Source organism: Microtus oregoni, unplaced genomic scaffold (assembly GCF_018167655.1).
Source record: "Microtus oregoni isolate MIOR12 unplaced genomic scaffold, Mior012 000015F_ref0000493, whole genome shotgun sequence".
Taxonomy (NCBI): domain Eukaryota; kingdom Metazoa; phylum Chordata; class Mammalia; order Rodentia; family Cricetidae; genus Microtus; species Microtus oregoni.
The window spans coordinates 46398019-46423904 of NW_024543074.1; the positions used below are offsets into that span (position 1 = coordinate 46398019).

At 44.1% G+C, this 25886-nt stretch overlaps 1 protein-coding gene across 1 annotated transcript; it reads right to left on the bottom strand.

Annotated features, from left to right (window-relative positions):
- Positions 1-2987: 2987 nt before the first annotated feature.
- On the bottom strand, positions 2988-25886 carry Sar1b (secretion associated Ras related GTPase 1B). The gene is made up of 7 exons (XM_041664759.1): positions 25754-25886; positions 16272-16346; positions 11381-11500; positions 9455-9520; positions 7310-7413; positions 6269-6400; positions 2988-3587 (listed from the first exon to the last, which is right to left on the bottom strand). The coding sequence occupies exons 2-7, from the start codon at positions 16327-16329 to the stop codon at positions 3471-3473; spliced, it is 597 nt and encodes a 198-aa protein (XP_041520693.1). The 5' UTR covers positions 16330-16346; positions 25754-25886; the 3' UTR covers positions 2988-3470.

The following is a 25886-nucleotide window of genomic DNA, read 5'->3' on the forward strand; positions in this document are numbered from 1 at the left end:
GGTCCTTTGGAAGAACAGCCAGTCATCTTAAACCCTAAACCATCTCTCTAGTCCCTGGATTGTTGTTTTTTTTTTTTTTTAATTTATTATATATACAGTGTTCTGCCTGCACATGTCCTTGCAGGCCTGAAAATGGCACCAGCTCTCATTACAGATGGTTGTGAGCCACCATGTGGTTGCTGGGAATTAAACTCAGGACCTCTGGAAGAGCAGTCAGTGTTGTTAACTGCTGAGCCTTGTCTCTACTCCTAAAGGATTGTTTTTATACCATTCTTTTGGCTCCCCAAGATTGTCAAAGGTTTGCATTTAGTGTTCCATCAGTGTATTTCCAAGAGCCTATGAGTTATCATTGGAAGGTTTTGATAATGGTGCTACATTGTGCCAGAAATTTGTGGCTCAAGCTAAACAAAATATTAGAGATCAATTATATTATTCATTATAGGGATGATATCTTGCTTGCTCGTAAAAATGAAGGAGTTTTTCCTTCAACATGTAGACAGCTTCAGCAGGGCCTTGCTCATGCAGGATTAGAAATTACCCCAGAGAAAGTACAAAGACAATACCTTTTCAGTATTTGAGACATACTTTGTCTTCTAAAGAAGTCAAGCCTCAGAAATTAGGGAAGATAGCTTGCTAAATTGAAATGATTCTCAGAAATTATTGAGGGCTATTCAATGACTATGGACCTGTCTGAAGTTGTCTATGGGGGATCTTGAGCCCTCAGTGAGGTTCTTAAGGGGAGCAGTGATCCTAGGTTCCCTAAGCATGCCATTCAAACCAGCAGGTACGCCATGTTGACCATGCAAAACCATGGGAAACTTATGTGCTTCCTATATAACATGTGCCAACAGCTGTGCTATGGCAAAATGGACCATTATTGTGGCTTCATCTACATGTTTTCCTGACCAGAGTGTTGAACCCTTATTATGAAGCAGTAGCTTGTTTAGTACAGAAAAACGGAATAGAATCTAGGCGATATTTTGGTAAAGAACCAAATGTGATCGATCAATGTTCCTTATACTAAACAAGTTGTTGGTTATTTCAAATTAATGATTCTTGGGCAATGGCTTTTGCTCATTTTTGGGGGGCTTAATTGATAATAATTTTCATTTTTTCTTTATTATTTATTATGTGTACAGTGTTCTGCCTGCATGTACACCTGCAGGATAGAAGAGGGAATCAGATCTCATTACAGATGGTTGTGAGCCACCATGTGGTTGCTGTGAATTGAACTCAGGACCTTTGGAAGAGCAGTCAGTGCTCTTAACCACTGAGCCATCTCTCCAGCCCCAATAATCATTTTCTTTTTCTTTTTTTCTTTTTTTTTTTTTTTTTTGGTTTTTTTCGAGACAGGGTTTCTCTGTGGCTTTGGAGCCTGTCCTGGAACTAGCTCTTGTAGACCAGGCTGGTCTCGAACTCACAGAGATCCGCCTGCCTCTGCCTCCCGAGTGCTGGGATTAAAGGCGTGCGCCACCACCGCCCGGGCCCAATAATCATTTTCTACCTGATAGATTGTTGCAATTTGCCCAAACATATCCCTTTATATTTCCTAAAGTTGTAATGAAAGATCCCATAAAAGGTGCTGGTTTTTACTGATGGTTCCTCCAGTTGGAAGAGCTGCCTATGTTATTAACGGTAAAGGTCATGTAGTACAAACAGTTCCAGATTCAGCTCAGACAGTAGAATTACAAGCTGTAGCTATGGATTTTCAGCTTTTTGCAAATAGTTCATTTAATTTACATACTGACAGTCAAATATTTTTAGAGCCCTTCAGGTTATAGAAACTGTTCCCTGCATTGGTTAGGATGCTGTGTCAACAAATTCAAGATGCCATTCATCAAGAAAGCTGCCATGCTCTGCGGGTCACACTGGAGCTCTTCCCAGTCTTCCTGGTCCTCTAGCTGATGGCAGTGCATCAGCTGCTAAATTAACCCAGACGGTCACCTTGTCCCAGGTAGAATCAACAGCCACATGCTCTTCATCAGAATAGCAGAAGTTTAAGAAAACCATTTGGCCTTACCAGGGAAGTGGCTTATCAGATTGTTAAGCAATGTGGTATATACCCACAGTATTTGCCTATGCCTCCCTTAGGAGTAAATCCTCAAGGCCTTCTTCCCAATTGTTTATGGCAAATGGATGTTACTCATGTTGTGGAATTTGACAAATTAAAATATGTGCATATGACAGTTGATACCTACTCAGGGTTCTTGATGGCCACTGCATAAATTGGGGAAGCCACCAAGCATGTGATAGCTCATTGCTTAAAATGTTTTTCATATTTGGGAATTCTTAAAATTATAAAAATGGATAACGGATCCAGATAGATTAGTAAAATGTTTCGGCAATTTTGTTCCCAGCAGAAAATTGAGCACAAAACGGGTATTCTTTATAATCCTCAAGGACAAGGTATTGTTAAATGAGGCCATGGCAGTCTCAAGATGCAGCTTAAAAAAATAAAAAAAGGGGGGCTGGAGAGATGGCTCACAGGTTAAGAGCACTGGCTGCTCTTCCAGAGGTCCTGAGTTCAATTCCCAGCAACCACATGGTGGCTCATAACCATCTGTACTGAGATCTGGCGCCCTCCTCTGGCGTGTGGGCATACATCAAGGCAGAATGTTGTATACATAATAAATAAATCTGAAAAAAAAATAAAAAAGGGGGAGTTGTACCTTCAGTCACCACATAAGGCATAGTGTGGATAAACAGTCAAACACACGGTCACAGATTCATTTTTGGAAAAACAGGCGTTCCTTGGCTGCAGCCGTAGTGGTATCAGCAGGTCGAACAACTGGTAAGGAAAATGGAGGACTCAGAACCTTGGAGTCAGGTACACTGGACTCCAAGTGCTATGAGGTCACCTTCTGATATTCTGAAGGAACCTCCTTGCCATCAACCACCCTCTCCTGTGTGTAACACCAAACTCACATTTTCAGAGCACACTAGCCACACATGACATCCAAATGAAACAGTTGCCCAACAAAGAGCCAAACGCTGGAGTTTGTTTTATTGCATGACGTTTGCATAAGAAAAAATAGTCTTGAAAACGGTAAGGCATCATGCAATCGCTGATAAGCAGATTTTAACTGTACACAAGGTAGGCGGACAATCTAAAATGGAAAAACTATTTCCAAAAAGTACATAAAAGTTTCACATGATAAGCTTTTAAATATGGTTTATATTGTAGTTTCACATTGTTAAAAAGTGCTTCAAATGTACCACTGGGAAGCTGATCTTTATAAACGGTGACGGGGTTGATGTGGGGCTGTAAACTGTAAAAACTATCTGTATGGAATTAGAAAGCTAACATTGTAATATTCAAACTTGAATCAGTTTTCAATTCCCACTCAGGTAGATATATTAATAATCTAAAAAACACCTATTCTGAAACAACCAAAGTCTATTGAATTCAAGTTATGCATGTCGGGGAATGGGTCTCGGAGGCCTGGATGTGAGTGGCAGGACCCCAGCTGCTAATCGATGTACTGCGCCATCCAGCGAAAGCCTTCTCCATAGCCTTGCCTTTTCAGTACACTGCACATGAACACTTCCAGAGGCCTGGCGTTCAGCTCCTTCAGAGACACACTGCCCTGGAAGAGAGGAGAGCTGTTAGGCTGGGGTTCCATGGAATGAAAGTTCTACTCCCAGCATATTGTAGATTCTCCTTCAGAACACATGAAGCTTCTTCTTATTCTACTGTGACGATGTGGCCAATGAGTGGGAAAGATGTGAGCTTGGGACATGCAAAGGAATACAACAACCACCCAAGTGCTGACACACCCCTGTGTTTCTAGTACCCAGGAGCCCTAGGCTAGAGGATCTCAAGCTCTAGGGCAGCCTAGGCTGGAAAGTAAGACCTTGTCTCAAAATTCAAAAAAGAAAAGAAATCCAAATTCTTGTTCCTGATATTTAGGACAGCATTCTGCAAGGTGGTGACATTCAAGAGGATCAGAGTTCAAGGCCAGCACTGGCCACAGCGAGATCACTGCCTAAGACTGGAGTGGAGCAGATGCATTACAAAGGGTGCCCACAGAAGTAGCGCGCAGAGTCCCTTCCTCTGCTGCAGTGTCCTCAAAGAGCCTTGTCTGTTTATAAACTAGGAAGTTCATTCCATTTCTTTTCTTTCTTTTTTCTCTTTGGTTTTGTTGAGATAGTCTTGATGGAGGAGGGACATCTTTCTATCTGTTGTTTCATTGGTTAAGTAATAAAGAAATTGCTTGGCCTCTGATAGGACAGAAAAATAGGTAGGCGGAGAAAACAGAACAAAATGCTGGGAGAAAAAAGCTAAGTCAGACATTCGCCATGATTCTCCCACTCCAGACAGATACAGGTTAAGATCTTCCCTGGTAAGCCACCTCATGGGCTACACAGATTATTAAAAATGGGTTAGATCAATATGTAAGAGCTAGCCAATAAGAGGCTGGAACTAATGGGCCAGGCAGTGTTTAAAAGAATACAGTTTCCGCCGCCGGGCGGTGGTGTCGCACGCCTTTAATCCCAGCAGAGACAGGCGGATCTCTGTGAGTTCGAGACCAGCTTCGGGACCAGCCTGGTCTACAAGAGCTAGTTCCAGGACAGGCTCCAAAACCACAGAGAAACCCTGTCTCAAAAAAAAAAAAAAAAAGAATACAGTTTCCGTGTAATTATTTCGGGCATAAGCTAACCATGCGGGAGCCGGGGTGGCCAGAACGCAGCCCCGCTGCTCCTATTACAACATAGTCTCACTATGTAGCACCCAGGGTAGTCTTAAACTTATGATCTTCTTGCCTCAGCTTCCCAAGTATTGAGATTTCAGACCAATACTTTTTTTTTGGAACTTTTCAGTATTTACATGCCCCACCCCAGGCCTCAACAAATCCACTATAAATAAAAATAGGAGCTTCAGGGGCTGGAGAGCTGGCTGAGTGGTCAAGAGCACTGACTGCTCTTCCACAGGACCTGGATTCAATTCCCAGTACTCATATGGCAGCTCACAAGTGTCTATAACACCAGTTCCAGGGGACTTGACACCCTCATACAGATATGCATGCAGGCAAAACACCAATGCACATAAAATAAAAATAAATACATAAAAAAATAGAAGTGCTAGTTAGGCAGTGGTGGTGCACACTTTAATCCCAGCACTCAGAAGGCAGAGGCAGGAGGACCTCTCTGAGTTTGAGGACAGGCTTCTTTACAGAGTGAGTTCTAGGACAGCCAGGGTTACACAAGAGAAACCCTGTCTTAATTTAAAAAAAAAAAGAGCTCTGGTGTGATTGGTTAATGTGGTTGTTTATACTAGCATGTCTGGGGCTAGAGAGACAGCCCAGTGCTGAAGAGCAATTGCTACTGTTCTTCTAGAGGACCACATTGCAGCTCACAGCAGTCTGCAACTCCAGTTCCAGGGAATGCCCTCCTGTGGCCTCCTTGTGCACCAGGCACATATGTAGTATACAGACAGGCATGTAGGCAGAACAGCCATGAACATAAAGTTAAAAATTAAAAAAGAAGAAGGGCTATTGGAGGATGCACAGTGATTAAGAGCATGTGTTCTTGCAGAGGAGCTGGGCTCAATTCCCAGCACCCATATGGTGGCTTACAACTGCCTGTAACAGCACACCAAGCAATAGTATATTTTAAAGTTATATTTTTTCTATTATCTATTTTAAAGGCAGTGGTGGTATATGCCTTTAATCCCAGCATTCAGGAGGCAGAGGGAGATGGATCTCTCTGAGTTTGAGGACAGCCTAGTCTACAAATTTAGTTCCAGGACAGCTAGGACTATTACATAGAGAAACTTTGTCTTGAAAAGCCAAAACAAACAAACAAAAGTTTATTATAAAGTGTAGATTCAGGGCTAGAGAGATGGCTCAGAGGTTAAGAGCACTGGCTATTCTTTCAGAGGACCTGAGTTCAATTCCCAGCAACCGCATGGTGGCTCACAACTCTCTACAATGAGATATGATGCCCTCTTCTGACCTGTGGGGATATATGCAGGCAGAATACTATATACATAACAAATAAATAAATCTTTTTAAAAAAGTGTAGGTTCAGAGCAGAAAATATAGCCTAAGAATCTCGCTTAATGGTAGATTAATCACTTTTTAAAGTTTTTTTACTTTCTTAGCTGGGTGTAGTGGCAGAGGCAGGAAGATTTCTTTGAGTTTGAGGTTGGTTTGGTCTATGTAGTGAGTTCCAGGACAGCTGGGGCTACATGGAAAGACCCTATATCAAAACAAACAAACAAACAAATAAATAAATAAGAAAAGAAAAAAAAATAAAAGGATTTTACCTTTCCTGTTGTCTGCCCGAATAAGCCAAACATCTCCCGTAACCTATCTTCGCTGATGGCTTCAGGTCTGTCAATCTTATTTCCAAGAATTAGTATAGGCACATTGGCAATGGTTTCATCTGTCATTAGTGACTGAAAGAAAGCAAATAACAGGAAAGACAAGTTGACTTAAGGCTATCCGAAAAGCTTATTTTGAGAAGATACCAAACAGCCAAGGGCTCATGACACCCTGATCTGTTTAGTCACACTTTCCTCACAAGAGCATTAAGAAACTGGAGGCTGGATCCTACCACACCCCTACAGCTCTCTGAGATGTTCACTATGCAAATCACTAAGGGAATGTGGACACCCTGGAGGTGGGCAACCTGGTTTCATTTCTGGTTCTGCGACTAGGTTCCGATCTTGGGCAGTTAGCCCACGGAAGTTCGGGAAGGATCAGCAGTGACTACTAGGGTTGACTTGAGTGCTAAGTGAAACAATTTAGTGCTTGTAGAGGACCAAACACAAGGAAGGGTCAGCAACTACCTGACCCTGTGCCAGGACCGCATTCTAAAGAAAGGAATGATGGGGTTAACCTTCAGTCAGATCATGGACCTCCTTACTCTGTGGTCTCAGATTTAGGTCTGCCTTGCTGGAAACTGCTGAGCCTCTTTACAAAGTATCTGACCTAGAGAGGGTGCAGAGGGTGTGAACATGCACCTGCTTCCTTCTGGAAGTGGTCACAAAGATGGCTGGATGATTTCCTAAGGCATGGGACCCTGAGGTGACACTGAGTCAGCTGGCACTGGGAATGAGCAGCATGCACACACATGTGGGGCACACTCTGGAGAGGATGAGCCTCAGTCTGCAGAAGGCCGTTTGCTAACACTTTCTCACTGGCTAGGGCTACGGCACTTTACTCCTCTCCATTCTAGAGTCCTCGCCAGTGAAAATCATCACTGAGCCCAAGGGACTGCTGGGAGTTTGCTGCTCAATCTGCACCTATTCCTTCAGGCTGCCCAGAGGGAGTTCACTGTGATTAGCTTTAATTATTCAACTTACATCGAGTTCTTCTTTTGATTCTAACAGCCTTTCATGGTCTGCACAATCCACAAGAAATACAATGCCATTGATAGCAGGAAGGTAGTTTTTCCATACTCTTCGGGCTAACAAAAACAATCAAGAGTTAGGATTTATGTGTTGGTCAAGCCTATCGATGGTTCACGGGGAATCCAATAAGGTTTCAGAAGAACTGAGGCAGCCCTCTGACTGCTGCTGGACAACCAACCGCCTGTATTGTCAAAGATTTTGGTATAAGCTTTTTCCCAGAATACCAAAACAAATTCCAGACTTACCTTGATTGTGGACAGTTCAATTCCTTAACTCTCCTCCCATTAAAAAACTGAATTAGGAACAGGTGAAATGGCTGAGTGCTTAAGAGTGCTTCCTATTCTCCCAGAGAACTCCAGTTTGGCTCACAAACACCAGCAACTCTAATTACAGGGAATCCAGCACCCTCTTCTGCTTCCATAGGCCCCTGCACACACATGGTGTGCTCACATCCTGCACACACATGGTGTATGCTGACAGACACAGTAACTCTCACTAGAGAACCACTATGACTATCATCAACCAAATTTAAGGAGTAAAAACCATATATAGAATGTGTGTGCTGGCCGGGCGGTGGTGGCGCACGCCTTTAATCCCAGCACTCGGGAGGCAGAGGCAGGCGGATCTCTGTGAGTTCGAGACCAGCCTGGTCTACAAGGGCTAGTTCCAGGACAGGCTCCAAAACCACAGAGAAACCCTGTCTCGAAAAACCAAAAAAAAAAAAAAAAAAAAAAAAAAAGAATGTGTGTGCTGGATTAAATTTTTGACATTCTACTTTCTCAGGTTTATGCTAGTGATAAATAGGAAGCCAATGACAGAACAATGTTAGTGCCAGGCACAGGCTTGGCTGAGTTACAAACTGTTGTATTCAAAACAGAAAAAATTAAAAATATAACAAGATAGTAAAATCATCTAGGTTTTCAAGTTTGCGAGGGAAGCACTTCTGCCCACTGAGCCATCTCCCCAATTCTAGGTTCCAATTTTCTAATCTTCATACCCCAGAGATGAACAGAAATATGTCTCAAATGTGCTTTTACTAGCCACAGCCACTGAAAATCTTTTTCAAATATATGTTGCATCATTTAAAAACATATTTTACTATTATTATCTTTATGGTGCTGGAAATGAAGGGTATGTGAGGTGCTAAGCTCTACCACAGAACATCAGCACTAGCTGGCATCCCATCCTACCACCAGGCTGCCAGAAGCCTACCAGCTCTAACCATTCCTTCACAGCAGGCTTCAGGAGGCTTCTAGGTCCGTTCACTAGGTGTGCTGTACCATGTGCCTCACATGTTAAGAGCTATTGGGATATAAAAAATGGACAGGATGTTGTCACAGAAATCCAGCTCAGGGTTCAGATCCTGCAGAGATGTACACAGAAGCACTAAGTCCCACATGTACAGCTGGAGCACTCCCAGCTAGGGTGCTTCTCCAGGGAGGCAGCCACATCTCATAGATGGGGATTTGTGAGCAAAAGCAGAAGGGGAGAACTGGAGGTCAGCTCTAGTGGGAGAAAGAGAAATGGGAAGAGAGAAAGGACCGCAGAGAATGCTGGGACAATGACAAGTCTGTGTGTTATAAGAAATGGTTCGTCACTGGGAGCTTGGGTGGGGGGCTATATCATGGGTTCATAATATGGTTTTGACAACAGGTGAGAGGAGCCTGATGCAAAGAGAATGGGAGTTGGATTTTCTTCCTCCCTCCCCACCACAAGCAGTTCCGACTTAAGTGAATCAGAAGTATCATAAAAGCCCTCTTGGGGCTGGAGAGATGACTCAGTGGTTAAGAGCATTGCCTTCTCTTCCAAAGGTCCTGAGTTCAATTCCCAGCAACCACATGGTGGCTTACAACCATCTGTAAAGAGGTCTGGTGCCCTCTTCTGGCCTTCAGGCATACAGACAGAATATTGTATACATAATAAATAAATAAATATTTAAAAAAAAAAAAAAGCCCTCTTGGCTTCCAAGGTGTGCACATCTGCTGATGATCCTTGACCTGACTCTGCCTTACTTGAAGAGCATGCAGTTCCAAGCTCTGGACCATTGCAGTCACATATACTAAGATAAAACAGAGACTAAGGGAAATAGAATCTTACCTTGGATGTGCCCACCCAGATCAAAAGTTGTAAAAGTCATGCCAGCAATAGTGAGTTCTTCTGAAGCTAAATAAAAATAAGATATTTTAATAACATAATCAGAAATCTCCCAGGCACAGGGACTCATGACTATAATCCCAGTACTTGGGAGGTAGAGACAGGAAGAATAGAAGTTTAAGGCTATCCTTGGCTACAGAGCAAGTTCAAAGCTAGCCTAGACTATAAAGACATGTTTATAATCTTCCATTTATCTCCCCATTGAGTACATATTTTCCTTTAAATTCTTGGTCACTTCCAAACTCTTATTTTCCCCACAGCCTAAAGAGAAGTTTCCCATAATCACAATGAAAATTTCCACGTAACTACGTGGTGCCAGAGCATTTATTCTGTTAGGCATTTATTATAACCTGGCTCAGGTAGAACACGCTCAGAGCACACACATCTCCAACACTGGGGAGCTAGGAAAGTTGAGGGATGGTGAGTTTGAAGTTAGCCTGGGCTACAAAGCAAGAGCCTATCTCAAAAACTAAAGAGAGGGAATTATACAGTGTTTCAAGTAAATTAAATATTTAACTGGGTCTGTATTTGAAGTCACTCCCACAAGGAAAGGGCAATGCTTGAAATATGGCTGGCTATCCATTCATATGGTTAAACCCCTGAACTCACTCTAGTAAAGAAATACCTATTTAATAATAAAGGTACAGGAAGGACTGTCAACATCTCAGAATGCCCCATCTCCCTTCCCTGTCGGCCCCCCACCGAGACCTCACCCCTATCCTCACAGATTATTCTTGCTAATTCTGACATTTCATGTGATGCTGTAACACAGCAGGGAACATCTTGTGACCAGCTTCTCTCATGCAATGTGTCAAGACTGAGGTCTATTTTATTTTTTTCTTTTTGAGACGGAGTCTCATTTATCCTGGCTGGTCTGGAACTCTATGTAGACCAGGCTCCAGTGTTGACTTCCAGCCTCTACCTCCCACATGCTGGAACCACAGGTGTGCACACCCAGCATTTACTCCTCTGTTTTGGAGAATATTTCCTGCTGCGTTCCTTCTCTTTTCCATAAAAGTCTTTTGGCAAATACATATTCTCACTTTTCCAGATAAACACCTAGTAGTAGAATTGCCAGATCAGAGGACACAGGGCTGTTAAATGAATGTGAGCTGCAAGAGAGCTGAGACAGCACCTGCTCTGTGCTCTGCAGGGTCCTGTGTCTAGACCAGGTGTGGTATACAGTAGGTGCTCAAGAAAACTCCTAGGCAAATGAAGGGAGCAGCACCAGCAGGCAAAAGAGAAGTAAAGGTACTCGGCTGGCTCTAAGTCTGCAACAGACACGCCTTGTCTTAACAAATCAAGCTCTTTTAAAACATTATTTACTTTTATTTTATGTAGATATGAATGCAGGTGGGTGCGTGCCACAGGCATATGTATAGGCCAGAAGGCAACTCTTCTCATTTTTATTTTCTGTGGTAAGGTCTCACTGTGGAGCCCTGGTTGACCTAGAATTTACTACGATGTCTAAGATCTCGCAGATCCACCTGCTTTTCCCAAGTGCTGGGGTTAGAGGTGTGTGCCATCACACATCCTCCAATTAACTTGTTTTTAAACTCTATCTGCCTGGTTTAGCATGTTTTCACTGTGACAGTTACAGATACAAATTAGTCCTCTGTTTCTGCTGCTGGCTCTGTAGGTTCTTACTCTGTAACCTAGGCTGGGCTCATGGCTGTACAGGGATGAAAACGTCTGAGCATTACTTCTAGATCTTAATCTGTGCTCTGGGAACCAGGTCAATTACTATTTACCCAACTGTTTCAGGAACAGGTTGAAAAATCTCATACTTTATCCACCAAAAATCCCAAATAAAAAACTTTTGGGCAGGGCCTATGACTCAGCATGACTCGTATGGAGGAAAATACTTACTGGGATGTAGTGTCGGGACATGCTGGCCAAGCCTGTCATCTTTCAGCATGTGTAGCAACGTTGTTTTCCCCGCATTATCCAATCCAAGGAATACCAGTTTACCAGTTTTTTTATACAATCCTGCAGAATAAGAGCTATGATCAGTAAGAGTGACATCAAACATGGATCATAAAAATGACTTTATACTGGACATGACGTGAAAGTTACTGTTACTGTTGTCCTCGGTTATTGGTAAGATACCTGAAGTGTAACTCTTGAGAAGTCTAGAACTCCTGGGTGTGTGATGTCCTTCTCCTAAGTGCCCCTCTCTAATGCCTGTGTTTACACTGACATTAAAACCTTAATAAGCCCAACTTTACCATACCTGCAATCCCCAAGAGCTGGAAGATTAAGGCAGGAGAATCTGAAGTTTTAAGGCAATTCTTAGCTATATAGCAAGTGTGAGGTCAGCCTGGGCTACATGAGACCCTGTCTCAAAAAACAAAACCCAGACCAAGTATGGTAGCACATGCCTGCCTTTAATCCCAGCACTCAGAAGGCAGAGGAAGGTGTATCATGCCTGGCCTACAGATCCAGGCAGCCAGGGCTATGCAGGCAGACTGCTTTAAAAAACAGACAGCCAGGCGGTGGTGACACACACCTTTAGTTCCAGCACTTGAGAGGCAGAGGCAGGCGGATTTCTGTGAATTTGAGACCAGTCTAGTCTACAGAGTAAGTTTCAGGACAGCCAATGCTACACAGAGAGACCCTATCTCGAAAAAAACCAACCAACCAAACAAACAAACCAAATAAACAATAATCAATTCTAACTCTGCCTCAACCTAAGTAATTAAGCATAAACAAGTTGGTTTCTTAGCTTATTTTCAGGCTTTCTGTGCTTGTTTTGATGTGGCAGTGCTACCCTAGTCAGGCCAGGCAAGTGTTTCCTATCACTGCGCTGTACCTCTGTCCTCTTTTTACTGTTTAGTGTGAGATAGGATCTCACCAAATTGCCCAACTTGGCTTTGAATTCATTCTGTTGCTAACTTTTAGTTTGTGATCTTCCTGCCTCAGTCAGGAGGGGTCAATAGCTGAGTTGCTGGGGTTATATGTCTATATAACCAAGTAAGGCCTAGCTGTCATTTTCAGGTTTTATTTCATGCCTGTAGTGCAGTGTCTGAGGCCACCAGAGGGGTCCCCTGAGCCTGGGTTATAGATAGTTACATGAGCTGCCATGTGGGTGCTGGGAATTGAGCCCAGGGCCTCTGGAATTGCAGGCAGTCATTCATCTCCTCAATCCCTCCTTTTCAACTTTTACACAGCAATTTAAAATCTACACATTATCCAACCATGGCAAAATGTATCTGTAATTCTAACATGCATTGGTGAAGTGGAGGCAGGGGGATCACGCTAATTCCAGGCTAGCTAGGCTACATAGCCATCCTTGTAATATTTTTCCTTTTATTTTTTATTTTGGGGAGGGGGACAGGGTTTCTCTGTGTAACAGTCCTGGCTGTCCTGGAACTCACTTTATAGAGCAGGCTGGCCTTGAACTCACAGAGATCCACCCAGAGTGCAGGGATTAAAGGCAAGCAACACCGCGGCCCCATTCATCCCTGTAATCTTATGTGTTTAGGAGATGGAGGCAGAAAGAACATGAGTTCCAAGCCAGCCTGAGCAATTAACTGAGACTCTGTCTCAAAACAAAAGTTTAAAAAGAGGGCTGTGATGCAGTTCAGTGGCAAACCACTCGCCTACATAATCTAGGCCTAGGCTGCATCCCCGGGACAACAGTCAGATGAGTGAGTGCATCAATTTATCTGTGATTTGGGACCTCGAATAATTAAAAAACTAAGTTTGGTTCTGATCAACAGAAGCTTATTGCTCACACGTCTACAGACGGAGAGGTTGAGCACTGTGTCAACTAAAGGTAATGTTGTGTACTGCGCTAGAGAAGCGCCATGCAACGTCATGTCTGCATGGAGACAGACAAAATGAAAAGTGAAAGAAGGAATTTTTCATGGATGAAAATAAATTAATCATTCAAGAAATAAATATTACCCAGTAGTTAGCTGCTTGCCTAGCATACATGAAGCCAAGGTTTAATCCCCAGCACCAAAAAAAAAAAAAAAAAAAAAGAATGAACTAATGAGTGAATGCATGAATAAATAAATAAGTTTGAACAAGGCATGCTGGCTCACACCTATAATCCCAGCCCCAGCTAAGCCAGGAGGACAGTCTGATCTTAAAGACAGAGAAAGAGAAGAAAGAATCAGGAAGAATGGTAGCACTGGCCTATCTATATTGGACTGTCATTTTCGTGCTACATTTACACAAAAAGAATATGGAGAGGCCCTGTGTCAGAAGAAAAGAAGGCTTTGGTGCTGGGGATGGAACCCAGGTCCTCACACTGCTCAGTACCTATCACTACAAGCAGCTCCGAGCTTTTCTTTTGATGTGTCTAGTTGTTCGACTTCACCAAACGTTAGCAGAAAAGAACCGGAAGCTTTTCATAAACCATAGCAGCAGCTCAAGAAATAGCTTCTTGGGGCTGGTGAGCTGGCTGGGGGGGTGCACGCATTGCAGCCGAGCCTAATGACCCGAGTTTGATTCCCAGAACCCATAGGGTGGAAGGAAAGATCAATTCCTGTCATCTTCTGATCTCTGCACGTGTGTCACGGCATGTTTATATACCTAATTATACTGACGTCTTAGGTCACTAAGGAACTCATTCTAGGCCATCCATTCTCTGATAAATTCTTTCCAGAACAACACCTATTTTTATTGGCACTTTAGCTAAGAAGTATACTGTCTGCAGTCCTAATCTGTGGACAGCTATCAATGCCTCTCTGATCTCTTTCTTCCCTCTTTGCTTCCTTTTTTTTTTTTTAAATTTCCTTTTATTTCTGAAAATAACTCTCCCAGGAAGGCATGGTGGCTCACACCTTTAATTCCAGAACTCAGGGGACAGAGGCAGGAGGATCTTATGATCCACTCACTTTGTAGACCAGTTGACCAGTCTCTACAAGGTGAGTTCCAGGACAGCCAGAGCTACATAGTGAGAACTTATTTTAAACGAAAGAAAGAAAGAAAGAAAGAAAGAAAGAAAGAAAGAAAGAAAGAAAAGGAGAAAATAGAATCTCTCAGTGCAGCCAAGGCTGGCCTTTATCCAGTCCTCAGATACATACCATCATATTTGGTTAGTAGCTAAATTTTTCTTTTTGGTTTGTTTTTGTTTTTCAGTGGCCTGAATATTAAATGTAAAGTACCTCAATCTGATTCTCAAAAGGGACACCCAGAACACAGAATGCTTGAACCTGACTCTTCTAAGACTGTGGGGCAGCGGCTGTGGCTCGGTCGTAGATGGTTTATTTAGCACACGTGAGGGCCTAGATCCAATCCTAAACACATTACTGCCCCCCCCCCAACAAACAACCCACAAAATGTGTCCTGAAGCTAAATTCTTGGTTTGCAGGCACTTCTTTTGTTTGTTTGGTTTTCCTTTTTTTTTTTTTTTTTTTTTTTTTTTTTGAGACGTGGTTTATTTGTGTAGCCCTGGCTGTCTAGGAATTCACTTTGTAGACCAGGCTGGCCTTGATCTCAGAAATTGGCCTGCCTCTGCCTCCCGTGTGCTGGGATTAAAGGCATGTGCCACCGCCACCTGCCTGGTAATAAATTTTAAACTTTTAATTTTTTTTCTTTCTGTATTCCATGGGCTCTGGGAGATCATCAGATTTGGCAGCCAGCACCTTAGCCCACTGAGTTATATAGGTGTTTTGCCTACATGTATGTCTGTGTACCGTGTGTATACCTGGTGCTCAAGGAGGAACTGGTTACAAATGGTTGTTAGCTACCAAGTGAGTGCTGGGAATTGACTTGAGCCCTCTGAAAGAGCAGTGTTTTCTTTGTTTGTTTGTTTGAGACAAGGTCCACATGTAGCTCTTCTGGAACTCACGGAGATTCGCCAGCCTCTGCCTCTTGAATTCTTAAACTAAAGGTGTATGCTATCACGCCCAGCCTCTTTTTATTTTTGTGGGTGCTGGGATGGAGCTCAGGTCCTCATGCTTGAACAAGTTCTTTACTGACATCTCCCCAGCCCGAGACATAGATGTTTATAATAAGCCTAAGACTTGACAGGGCTAGGGATGGAGCTCAACTGATACGGCAGTAGCCTAATGTGCAAGAGGCCTCGGGTCAGAGTCTCTGTGCCAAAAGAACCCAAAAGCAAAAGTAACACACTGGATTCTACACTAGATTCCATGAGATAAAATGTTAAAAAATGCAGACAAACTAGTCAAGAAGCAATACATATTTCTGTTAGGAATATTACTGGAAACAGTTATAAGAGATAGAAGCAGGCATGGTGACACACACCTTTAATCTCAGCACTAGGAGCTGGGGGCAGAGGCTGGCAAATCTCTGTGAGTTCCAGACCAGCGAACGGTCTCTAGATAAATAAATCATAAGAGTAGATTCATTAGAGCCAAGGCTAGGGATACAGCTCAGTGCTAGAGCACCTGCCCAACATGCATGAGGTCCTAAGTTCCAGCCCCAGCACATTAAAAAAAAAATGGCCATTTTATAGATAAGTAAATTTGGGGTAAAGTAAAAAAGGAAATTATTCAAGATTATATAATTTTTTTAGAAATTTGAGCTCATTCTGAAGAGCAGGCTTGGCTGGAACCTGCTGGAACCCTCCAGTCTCAGACTCCTGAGTGCTGGGACACAGGTGTGCTCTCCTTCACCTGACCTAAGATTACGTGATTCCAAGGGAGTGAGTCACTGGATGTATTTCATAATTCCAAAGCTCACTGTCTTAATCACAGGCTTACATAAAGGAGCTCTCTACAAACAAGTGCATTTACATAAACAGGGTCAACAGGATAGCTACAAAGAGCAAAGCTGAGGTTACCTAGAAACTGCAGCACACTGCTGAAACCACTGTAAATCCAGTCAAATATGAAGGACATGTCCAGATCTTACAGGTCTGAAAAACAAGGTGTAGATTTAGCAGTCAGCATCGCCAACATACACAAAATACTGACAGATGTTAAACAAGCCTGAATAACCCTCCAACATTACACAAGTGTTAGGAACTAAATAGAGCTGGGGAAGAGGGCTCAGTACAGAGAGGCACTGCTGCCAGGCCTGGTACCCTCAGGCCAGTCCCTGGGACCCTCATGGTAGGGAGAGAACCAACCCACAAGTTGTCCTCTGACCTCTACACATACACTGTGGGGCACATGAACTTGTGCATGTGTGCACACAAACACCAACAGACTGTTATCCAGGCTGACAGAACCTCATCTGTGCTGATGCATAAATCTCAGAATGCCACTAAACTATCAGGCAGAGACCATTATTCTCTGTGCATGGAAGGAACAAAATTAATTCAACAACCAGGACTAGAAGAAATTAAGAGCCAAGTATAGTGGCCAATAACTATAATCCTAGCACTTAGGACAGAGGCAGGAGGATCACTGCAAGTTTGTGGCTGGACTGGTCTATATAGCAATTCTAGGCCAGCCACAGCTACCTTGCCTCTTTTAAAAGAGGAAATAGGTAACAGGATAAACTGGTATAAAACCTTTTCAGAACTAAGTTAGAGCCAACCATGGTGGCATAGATTTGTAATCCTAGCCACTGGGAAGCTGAGGCAGGAAGATTGTTAATTCAAGACCAGCTTAGACTACAGAGTAAGCTGTAAGACTCCATCTCAAAATAAGAAAAACTGGAGGGCCGGGCGATGGTGGCGCACGTCTTTAATCCCAGCACTCGGGAGGCAGAGGTAGGCGGATCTCTGTGAGTTCGAGACCAGCCTGGTCTACAGAGCTAGTTCCAGGACAGGCTCCAAAAGCCACAGAGAAACCCTGTCTCGAAAAACCAAAAAAAAAAAAAAAAAAAAAAGAAAAAAAAGAAAAACTGGAGGACCAAAGAGATGGCTTAGAGGTTAAGAGTATTTCCTGCTTTTCCAGAGACCCTGAGTTCAATTCCCAGCACTCATGTCTGGTAGCCAACAACTGCCTATGAGTCTAGCCAACTCCAGGGCTTCCAAAGCTCTCTTCTCTTCTGCCTCTGAGGGCACTGGCACTTGTTACACAGACAGACAGACAATAAAATGCTTAAAAAATTTAAAAGACAAATTTTAGAAACCATCTGTGTTCCTCATATGCAGATGTGAGCTATTTATCAAATCTGTTGTGAGAGTTGGGGGCTGGGGAGAAAAAACAGAGAGAAGGGAGATGACAAGTTTGCACGCCTGACTGAGGAGGTCCGAAGCAGGAGGGTCAAGCTCCTGACTGCATAGCTACTTCAAGACCAGCTTGGGCTACCGTCGACTGCTTCAACAATACTAATAATTAGTAAAGCCAAATGTGGCAAAAGTCTTTAGTTCCAGCATCCTATGGAGACAGTGGCAGACAGATCTCTGGGTTTGAGGCCAGCCTGGTCTATTTTCTGAGTTTTATAATAGTAAGTGTTTCCGAGCTGGACTTGGTGGTACAAGTCTTATATTCCAGTTACTCAGGAGGTTTTGCCTGGGCTACCCCACAGGCTCAGGATCAAGAGCCTGGCACATGTAGTGAGATGATATTTCAAAAATAACTAAATAAAAAGCTCGGAATCAGATGTGATGGGGCTTCGACTGTTGGAGGCAGGAGGAACAGTTCAAGGCCAGGCTCAACTAGACAGCCTGGGCTTCCTGAGCCCATCTCAAAAAAACAAAAACAAAAATAAACAAGCCCACCCCATTCTCTCATCCACCCCCTGCCTCTGCAAAAAATAAAAATAAAAAAGCTCGGTGTATGGGTTGGTGAGATGGCTTGATGGACAAAGACACTTGCTGCCCAGCTTGATGACATGAGTTCAGTTCCTGGAACCACCCTGCAAACTGTCTTCTGATCTCCACAAGGACACATGGCATGTGTGTGCCCTTCCCCAATAAATAAAATGCAAGTTTAAAAAAAAAGTTTAGTGTGGAGAGCCTGTCTAACATGTCAGGCCCTAGGTTCAATCCTGTCATGTAGCCAAGGGGGCCTGAATTTCCAGTCATTCAGTCTCCATCTCCCGAGCACTAAGAACACTGTGCGGACCTCCATAGCAGCTCCTCGCGGCAGCTGGCTCCAGGTGGTAAGTTTGGGGTGTGTTATCTTTCTGAATTTTTCAACATTTAATTATTACCACATATTAAACAAATCTTTTAAGTCACAGTAGAAAACAGTACAATTCAGCATTTACTTAACACAGCCTGGCAAACTAATGGGGTAACAGGAAAAACAAGTCAGGAAAGATCATAGACACAGAAATGTACTTTCACAGGTCAACAAAGTTCACTTTCTAGATGTGAACAAATAGCTCTGGTCTGGAGCCTGGGCCCAGTGCAAACACTGGGAAGACTGTGCTAGCTGTCATCCTTTAGACATTTCTGCTTGCTTTAGTCAGCTTGCGGTCAGCTGTCCAACTTGACATGAATGGCTATGGAGAGCAAGCAGCCACGTGACCCTGCACCCACACCACCTCAGAATGACAAGTGGGCAAACCCACCTGCAGCTTTCTTTAAGCTTGAAATGGATGTGGTAGTACACTTCTATAATCCTAGCACTGTGGAGTCTAAGGCAGAAGACCCCAGGCCAACCTGAGCTAGATTGCAGAAGCCTAAATATAGACATAAATTTGAAATGGAATGAAAAAAACCAATATTTTCTTCTCCAGGAAGGGTGAGGTATGGGTATAATGATAATAGAAAGGAAAAAACTTCTGGAAGACCTGGGCATGCTTTTAGTCCTGGCACTCGGGAGGCAGAGGCAGGGAGAGCTCTGTGTGTTCAGGGCCAGCCTGGTCTACAGAGCAAGTCCAGGACAGAGAGCTCATAATAAACAAAAAGAAGCGAGAAATTAAACAAGAGAAGGAGTAAAGGCTGACAGGGAGCTTGAACTGAGAGAACCTTTCCTCTGTGAGGAGAAGGGAGGCCCAGGAGATCTGCAGAGTGGGCAGGAATCTGACTCCAGGGATGAAGAGGGGATGGTCGAGCTGGTGGCACACGCTGTAATCCCAGATTTAGCTGAGTCAGAAGACTGATTTAAGGCTAGCTTGGGTTATATGTATACGGCAACACTGTCTCAGAACAGTGGCAGGGGAGAGCTGAGGCAATTCTGAGATACACGACAGGTACTGTGGCAGTAGATCAAGTCAGATGATCGTTCAAAGGCTGGGGATGTAGCTCAGTGGTAGCATATTTGCCAAGAACATGAAAGGACCAGGCTTTGTGCCCTAATACTGAATTTATTTATTTATTTTGTTTTTTTAAGACGGCTTTCTCTGTGTATCCCTGGTTGTCTTGGAACTTGCTCTGTAGACCAGGCTGATCTTGAACTCAGAATCCACCTGCTTCTGCCTCTAGAGAGCTGGGATTAAAGGCCTGTGCCACCATACCCAGCCAGCACTGAGTTTAAGAAAAAAAAAAATTGTTGGAGAACTAACAGACATTCATAGCACTGCCTATCAGCACTGATTTTTTTTTTTTTTTTGCCCTCAACACGCCTACCTTACACCCCACCCTCAGTGATGTCAGGCTTTAGAAAATTCTGACTTCCAAGACAGAGATGAACAAGGGGATAGAGAAGGCCCTGGGTCTGAGCCTAGTCTAATGCTAGGGGGGAGAAGAACATGAGGGACAGCACTTGTGGGCACCCTGAGAAGCACTGCTGTGAGCTGCCCTCAGCCCAGGTTGTGCAGACAACAGGACAAGGGTGAGAAGAAGCAAGGTGCATGGTGAACAAGGCTGAGGTGAGAACTGGGGTGAGAACTGCGGGAAGCCTGCCTTCCACAGAACAGAACCAACAGAGTAGTGGGAAGGTCTGAACCAGAAGATAAGTGTGTCTACAGTAAAGGGGAACGGGTGAAGTGGACCAGGGCGCACAGTAAATGGGGAAGAGCAAGGGTCAGAGAAGTTCAGGTCTGTGTGGCGGCAGCTCCAAGGTCTGACACCAGCACGGAAAGATAAAGAGGCACTGGGGTGAAAGGTCCAGGAAGCCAGGAAGGTGCAGTGTCCACAGTGACAGGATGCAGACTCATCTGAAAGACTAGAGGGCATTGCTATGCATGGCAGCCAATCAAGAGGCAAAGTCTTCACTGGGATGAGGAGGGTGGAACAGGGTTAGCCTTGAAGGGAAGACTCGTCTGCACGAGGGTGGTGCCCATCTGCTGTTGTAAAATTTATCCTCAAAGACATTATCTAATTACACAGAGAAACCCCACTTGAGAAAATAGATACTATATTCCTCTAAAACTACAACTTATAAAACCCTCAAAACAAGCCAGGAATTACTAAAACAGAATTAGCTATTTGTTTTTTTTTTCAAATAGAAGTAAAAATAAAAACACCCAACTAAGATTAAAGCCACTTAGCTACAAACAGACACCTGAGCCCTGAGAACACATTACACAACCCGGGAACACATCATAGAGACATGTGAAGAGCAAAGGTCGCTGACAAGGAAACACCGCACGTCAGCAGATTTATTTATTACATGAACACCAAACAGGAAAGAGCTCCGCAGATTAAAAAGCAATCTACTCAGGTAACATGAAAATCAGCGCAGTGAACAGAACTCAGGTTACAAATCACTTCTTACAGCTCTGCCCACTGAATGTCCATGGATAACACTCTCTTCGAGAAATGTCCACTAAGGCAGATCTAGAGAGCAAGCAGGTTAGAGCAGTCAGGAGGGGAGTCAGGACGGCTGCTAATGGCGGCTTGGTTTCTTTCAGAGGTGAGGAAAAATGTTCTGGCATTGGTGTGAAGGCTGTGTAAGACTGGGACTATACCGAGAACACTGCACACTGCTAAAGGGTAAACATTACTGTATGTCTAGTCTGGTTCAACAAAGCTATCACTCAAAATAAAAGCAAATTTAAAGCTTTAAACAGACATCTCATGTTTACAACTCATTTATGAGGAAACAGGATCCTTATGCTTGAGGTTTTGGGGTTTCTCCCCTTAGGACAAGTTATCACATAGCTCAGGCTGGCTCCTCCCTCTCCCCAGTGCTGGGGTTATAATATCAATAACTCTTAATATATAAAGGATTGATAGCATTCTCATTTTAAAACCTACTGATTTATTTATTTGTGTGTGTGTGTGTGTGTGTGTGTGTGTGTGTGTGTATACATATATGTGGGGAGGGGAAGGGGTTTGTGTGCCATCTTTTAAGCGTCCTTCATGGTACCTGTGTAGAGGTCAGAGACAACTTTACGGGTTCTGGGACTTGAACTCAGGTTGGCAGACTTGTACAGAGAGCACTTTTACCTGGGGAGCCACCTTATCAGCCCCATTTTCACATTACATATGAATACACTAGCACTGACTGCCATTAGAAAAAGGATTAGGATTGTGTCCTGCAACACAGGTACAGAAATTTCCTACAAAGCAATCAGTGTGGCACACACCTGTTCACAACTCTAGGCTAAGGCAGAAGAATTCCTGGTTTGAAACTAGCACTGACTTCATCAGGATTCTTTATATATTCTTATTGTGACAGGGTCTTACTGAGTAGCCCCTGTTGGCCTGGAACTCGCTCTGTAGACTAGGCTGGCTTTGAACTCACAGAGATCTGCCTGCCTCTGCCTCCTCCCCAGTGCATGCGGAGGGGAGATTTGAGTATAGCGTGCTTGCCTGTAACTTGTAACTCCAGCATTTGTGACTCGACAGGAGGCTCATATGAGTGAAAGCCAGTGTGAACTAATGAGACTCTGTCTCCAACAGACAACAATGGTGACCAAACAGCACAGCAAACATGAGCAAGGTATGATGACGCACAAGAATGAAAATGTCAAAACAGGGGCTCAGTGGTGACAGCCTCTTGCTCTTGCCGACCCAGGCTCAGCTCCCAGCATCAACATGGGGCTCATGACATCTATAACTCCAATTCCAATGCCCTCTTCTGGTCCACAGGCATCAGGCATGCACCAGTACATGTCCACACATGCAGGCAAAACACCCATACACATAAAATAAAGCTTAGAAAGGTCACAATAAAACCCATTATTTTGTATGCTAGCTTAAAAAATTAATTAAAAAAAAAAACAGAAGCCGGGCGATGGTGGCGCACGCCTTTAATCCCAGCACTCGGGAGGCAGAGGTAGGCGGATCTCTGTGAGTTCGAGACCAGCCTGGTCTACAGAGCTAGTTCCAGGACAGGCTCCAAAGCCACAGAGAAACCCTGTCTCGAAAAACAAAAAAAAAAAAAAAAAAAAAAAAAAAAAAAACAGAAAAGAAGGGCGAGCAAGATGCAAGATGGCTCAGTGGTGGGAAGGACAACGGCTGACGGGCACACAGACCAGAGTTGGATCCCTAGGATCCAAACAGTCAAAGGAGAGAACAAGCTCCACAGGGTCTACTCTGATGTCTACATGTGCAACATGGCGCATACAGCCCTGGCCCACACAGATGGATGGAATGCTCTGTTAACTTTCCACTAGAAATCCAAGACCAGGCTGGAGATGTAGCTCAGTTAGTGAGCGCTTGCCTCACTCGCATGGTTTCATCCTTGACAGCGTGCAGACCAGACGCAGGACAGCCCTTGGGAAGTAGACAGGAGATTCAGAACTCAAGGTCATCCCTTGCTACACATCAAGTTCAAGGCCAGCCTGTGTGACCAGGTAAAACCATGTTTGACCCCAGTTTTTGTTGTTTGTTTTGAGACAGGGTTTCACTATGTAGCTGGCCTAGAACTTTCTATGTAGCCCAGGTTGGCCTGCAACTCAGAGATCAGCCAGTTTCTGCCAGAGTACTGGGATTAAAGGAGTGCTTGACCATACCTTGCTTGACTATGTTTTGTATATTAAATATTTCGAGAGAGTTCTATTAAACCTTTTAATTTATATAGTTTTTCCTCTGGAAAAAAGTGGCACCCAATTGAAAGAAGGTTAAAACATCAGGAAATATGGCATTTTAAGAGTGAAAAATGAAGGGACTGGAGAGAGGCTGCTCTTCCAGAAGACCCGGGTTCAATTCCCAGCACTCACATGGCAGCTCACAACTGTCTGTAACTCCACTACCAGGCGATTTGACACCTTCACACAATGCATATAAAATAAATTTACATAAATTATTTTTTCAAAAAAAGAGTGAAGAAAAAAAAGAGTGAAAAAATGAGAAAGTAAAAAAAAATAAAACTCCTCTGTCAAAAGACTAGTAGAAAAAGGAAAGAAGGAAGGGGAGGAGAGAGAGAGAGAAGAAAGAGAAACTTGGGAAGCTGATGGGGGGAGGATCTCAAAGAGGCCAGCCTGTGAGACAACAGAAAGAATGTTTCAGTCTGAGTACTGAACTTGAACTTGCCACTAGTGAACTAAAAAAATCCAAACCGGTATATGTGATAACAAATTGTGTCCTCAAAACACCAACAGAGGGCTAGCAAGGTGACTCAGTAGGTAAAAGAGCCTGTCACTCAGCCTGAGGACCTGCGTTTGATTTCAGAAACCCACACGGTGGAAAGCAAGAGCCAGCTCCCACAAATTGTTCTCTGGCTTCTACCCGTACTTCCTGGTGTGACCTTTAACACAGACACACTCATAATCATATGTATATATAATAATAAAATATTTTAAAACAATAATCAGGGGTTGGGAATTTAGCTCAGTGGTAGAGCAAGCACAAGGCCCTGGGTTCGGTCCTCAGCTTGGGTGGTGGGGGGACAAAATAACAAAAAACAATAATCAAAGTTGTTCTACAAACTACATACAATGGAGAAACTTTTGGAATATCCCAGCCAGGCTGGTCTTCTCGCCTTTATAGAAAACTCTTCCACAATAAGGGCCATTCCTCTGCTCCCAGAACAAAGTCCTGCTCAGAGGTCCAGGTGACTATAGGTCTTGAGGTGTGACGCAGAGCATCCACGCGAGGCCCGTCCCGCATTGAAAGGCTCTCAAAGTCCTTTGTGCATATAATGCTCCTCTGCCTGGAGCACCTGTGGCTTACTCAAGTTTTAATACCTTCTGGCAGCTAACCTTTCTGACCATAGCTGATTTAAATATTATTTGCTTCATCATATTTTGCCAAAAAAATTTAAAAAAGTAACTTCAATGAGTTTCGGCCAACTCTGCATGTAAGACAGGGAGTGGAGAAGCAGTGAATCACTGCCCTGGCACTCTGATTGTGAGCTTGAACGAGGTGGAGGTGACTTCCATTTCTGATAGACTACACTTTCGTTTCAAGTCTGGCTTGCATTTCTCCTCCAGCACCAGGCCAAGGAAGGTAAAATGCACTTCTTTAAGCTCAATCACAATACAGTTCTAACATTTAGACAATCCAACATTTAGACAATGTGGCCACTTTCCTTTCCTGTAAACTCACAAGGCCTGGGGAGTATCTTAACACTTGGGCGAAAAAAAATTTTTTTCCTTGAGATAGGATCTTGGGTATGTTGCCCAAGCAGTCTTGGCTCAAATGATGCTCCTGCCCTCCTGAGTAGGTGGAATTATAGGGTCAGGGTGCCTGCCTAAGTTCATAAAAATTTTAAAAGTCAAAATACTTTGGGCTCAAACACAAATCTACTGAAAGGTGCAGTGGTAGCCACTCGCTGCTCCGTTTTACGCCACCACTCATCGCTGGCAAATGGTAGAGCCTCCCTCCTTGGTCATCTGTAAAACAGAGGCGACAGGACTGTCTTCCTTAGAGGACTGCAGCGTTGTACGGGGGCCACCTTCCTTCTTTCATTTCAGGGCAACCATTCTGACCAATATTTTAGCAAGAGACACAGATCTTCAGGGTAAGACACCCGCACACGTACGTCTAAATTCACAACAGTAGGTTCGATTTTCTTCACCCCAATACCTTAAACTCCGGACGACTTTGATTCCTTCAGTTAAGAAGGCCAGATTTGGATGTTTCAAAATAAGTTTTTATCCTGTCGGATATCCCCCCCCCCCCCATTAGTATCTTTTCCCTCCACTCAACTAGGCTTGAGCAATGGCAAAACGATAACTACTAAAAACGAGGAGGCTCAGTTGGTTCCCACACTAACTGGGACAACACAGAGCGTCCCCTCCACCCCCAGCTGTCAATGACCCCTGCTTCCTTCTTCACCTTACCAAGTGAGGAAACTGAGGCCCAGGGGAAGAAGAGAGGCTCGCGTGCCGTCCTGGCACTCTTTTCCTGAAATAATTGCGTGTGACAACCACTGTCCTACCCCGAGGGCCACCAGAGCGGTCCCCGTGGGCACGGACCGGACTTGTAGTCCCTCGCACCGCCAAATAAACAAAAATACCAGGTTCCCCATTAGCGAAGGCTCAGGGACCAGGGCTCCGGGTGATCGAGTGTACAGCCTAAACAATGCGCCTTCCGGAGGGCCCCGGCTGTCCCCCGAACTCTTCCCCGACGAGGGCACTGCCACTCACCTGCGACTCCAGAGAACGTGACTCCGTGCTCCGCGACCGCCCTCCACGCTCCGAGCCGGCTCTGCAAAGCGGTATGGCTGCCGGCCCCAGCTCTCTTCAGATCCTTCCGGGTCGGCGGGCGCTTGCTAGTGAC

Bases quoted from the DNA above. Each gene is read 5' to 3' on its own strand.
- Sar1b (XM_041664759.1), bottom strand. From the start codon at position 16,329: ATGTCCTTCATATTTGACTGGATTTACAGTGGTTTCAGCAGTGTGCTG. The intron at 9,521-11,380 runs GTAAGTATTTTC...ATTTTTATTTAG, and splicing joins TGTCCCGACACTACATCCCA to CTTCAGAAGAACTCACTATT. The intron at 6,401-7,309 runs GTAAGTTGAATA...GCTTTCTTTCAG, and splicing joins AATCAAAAGAAGAACTCGAT to TCACTAATGACAGATGAAAC.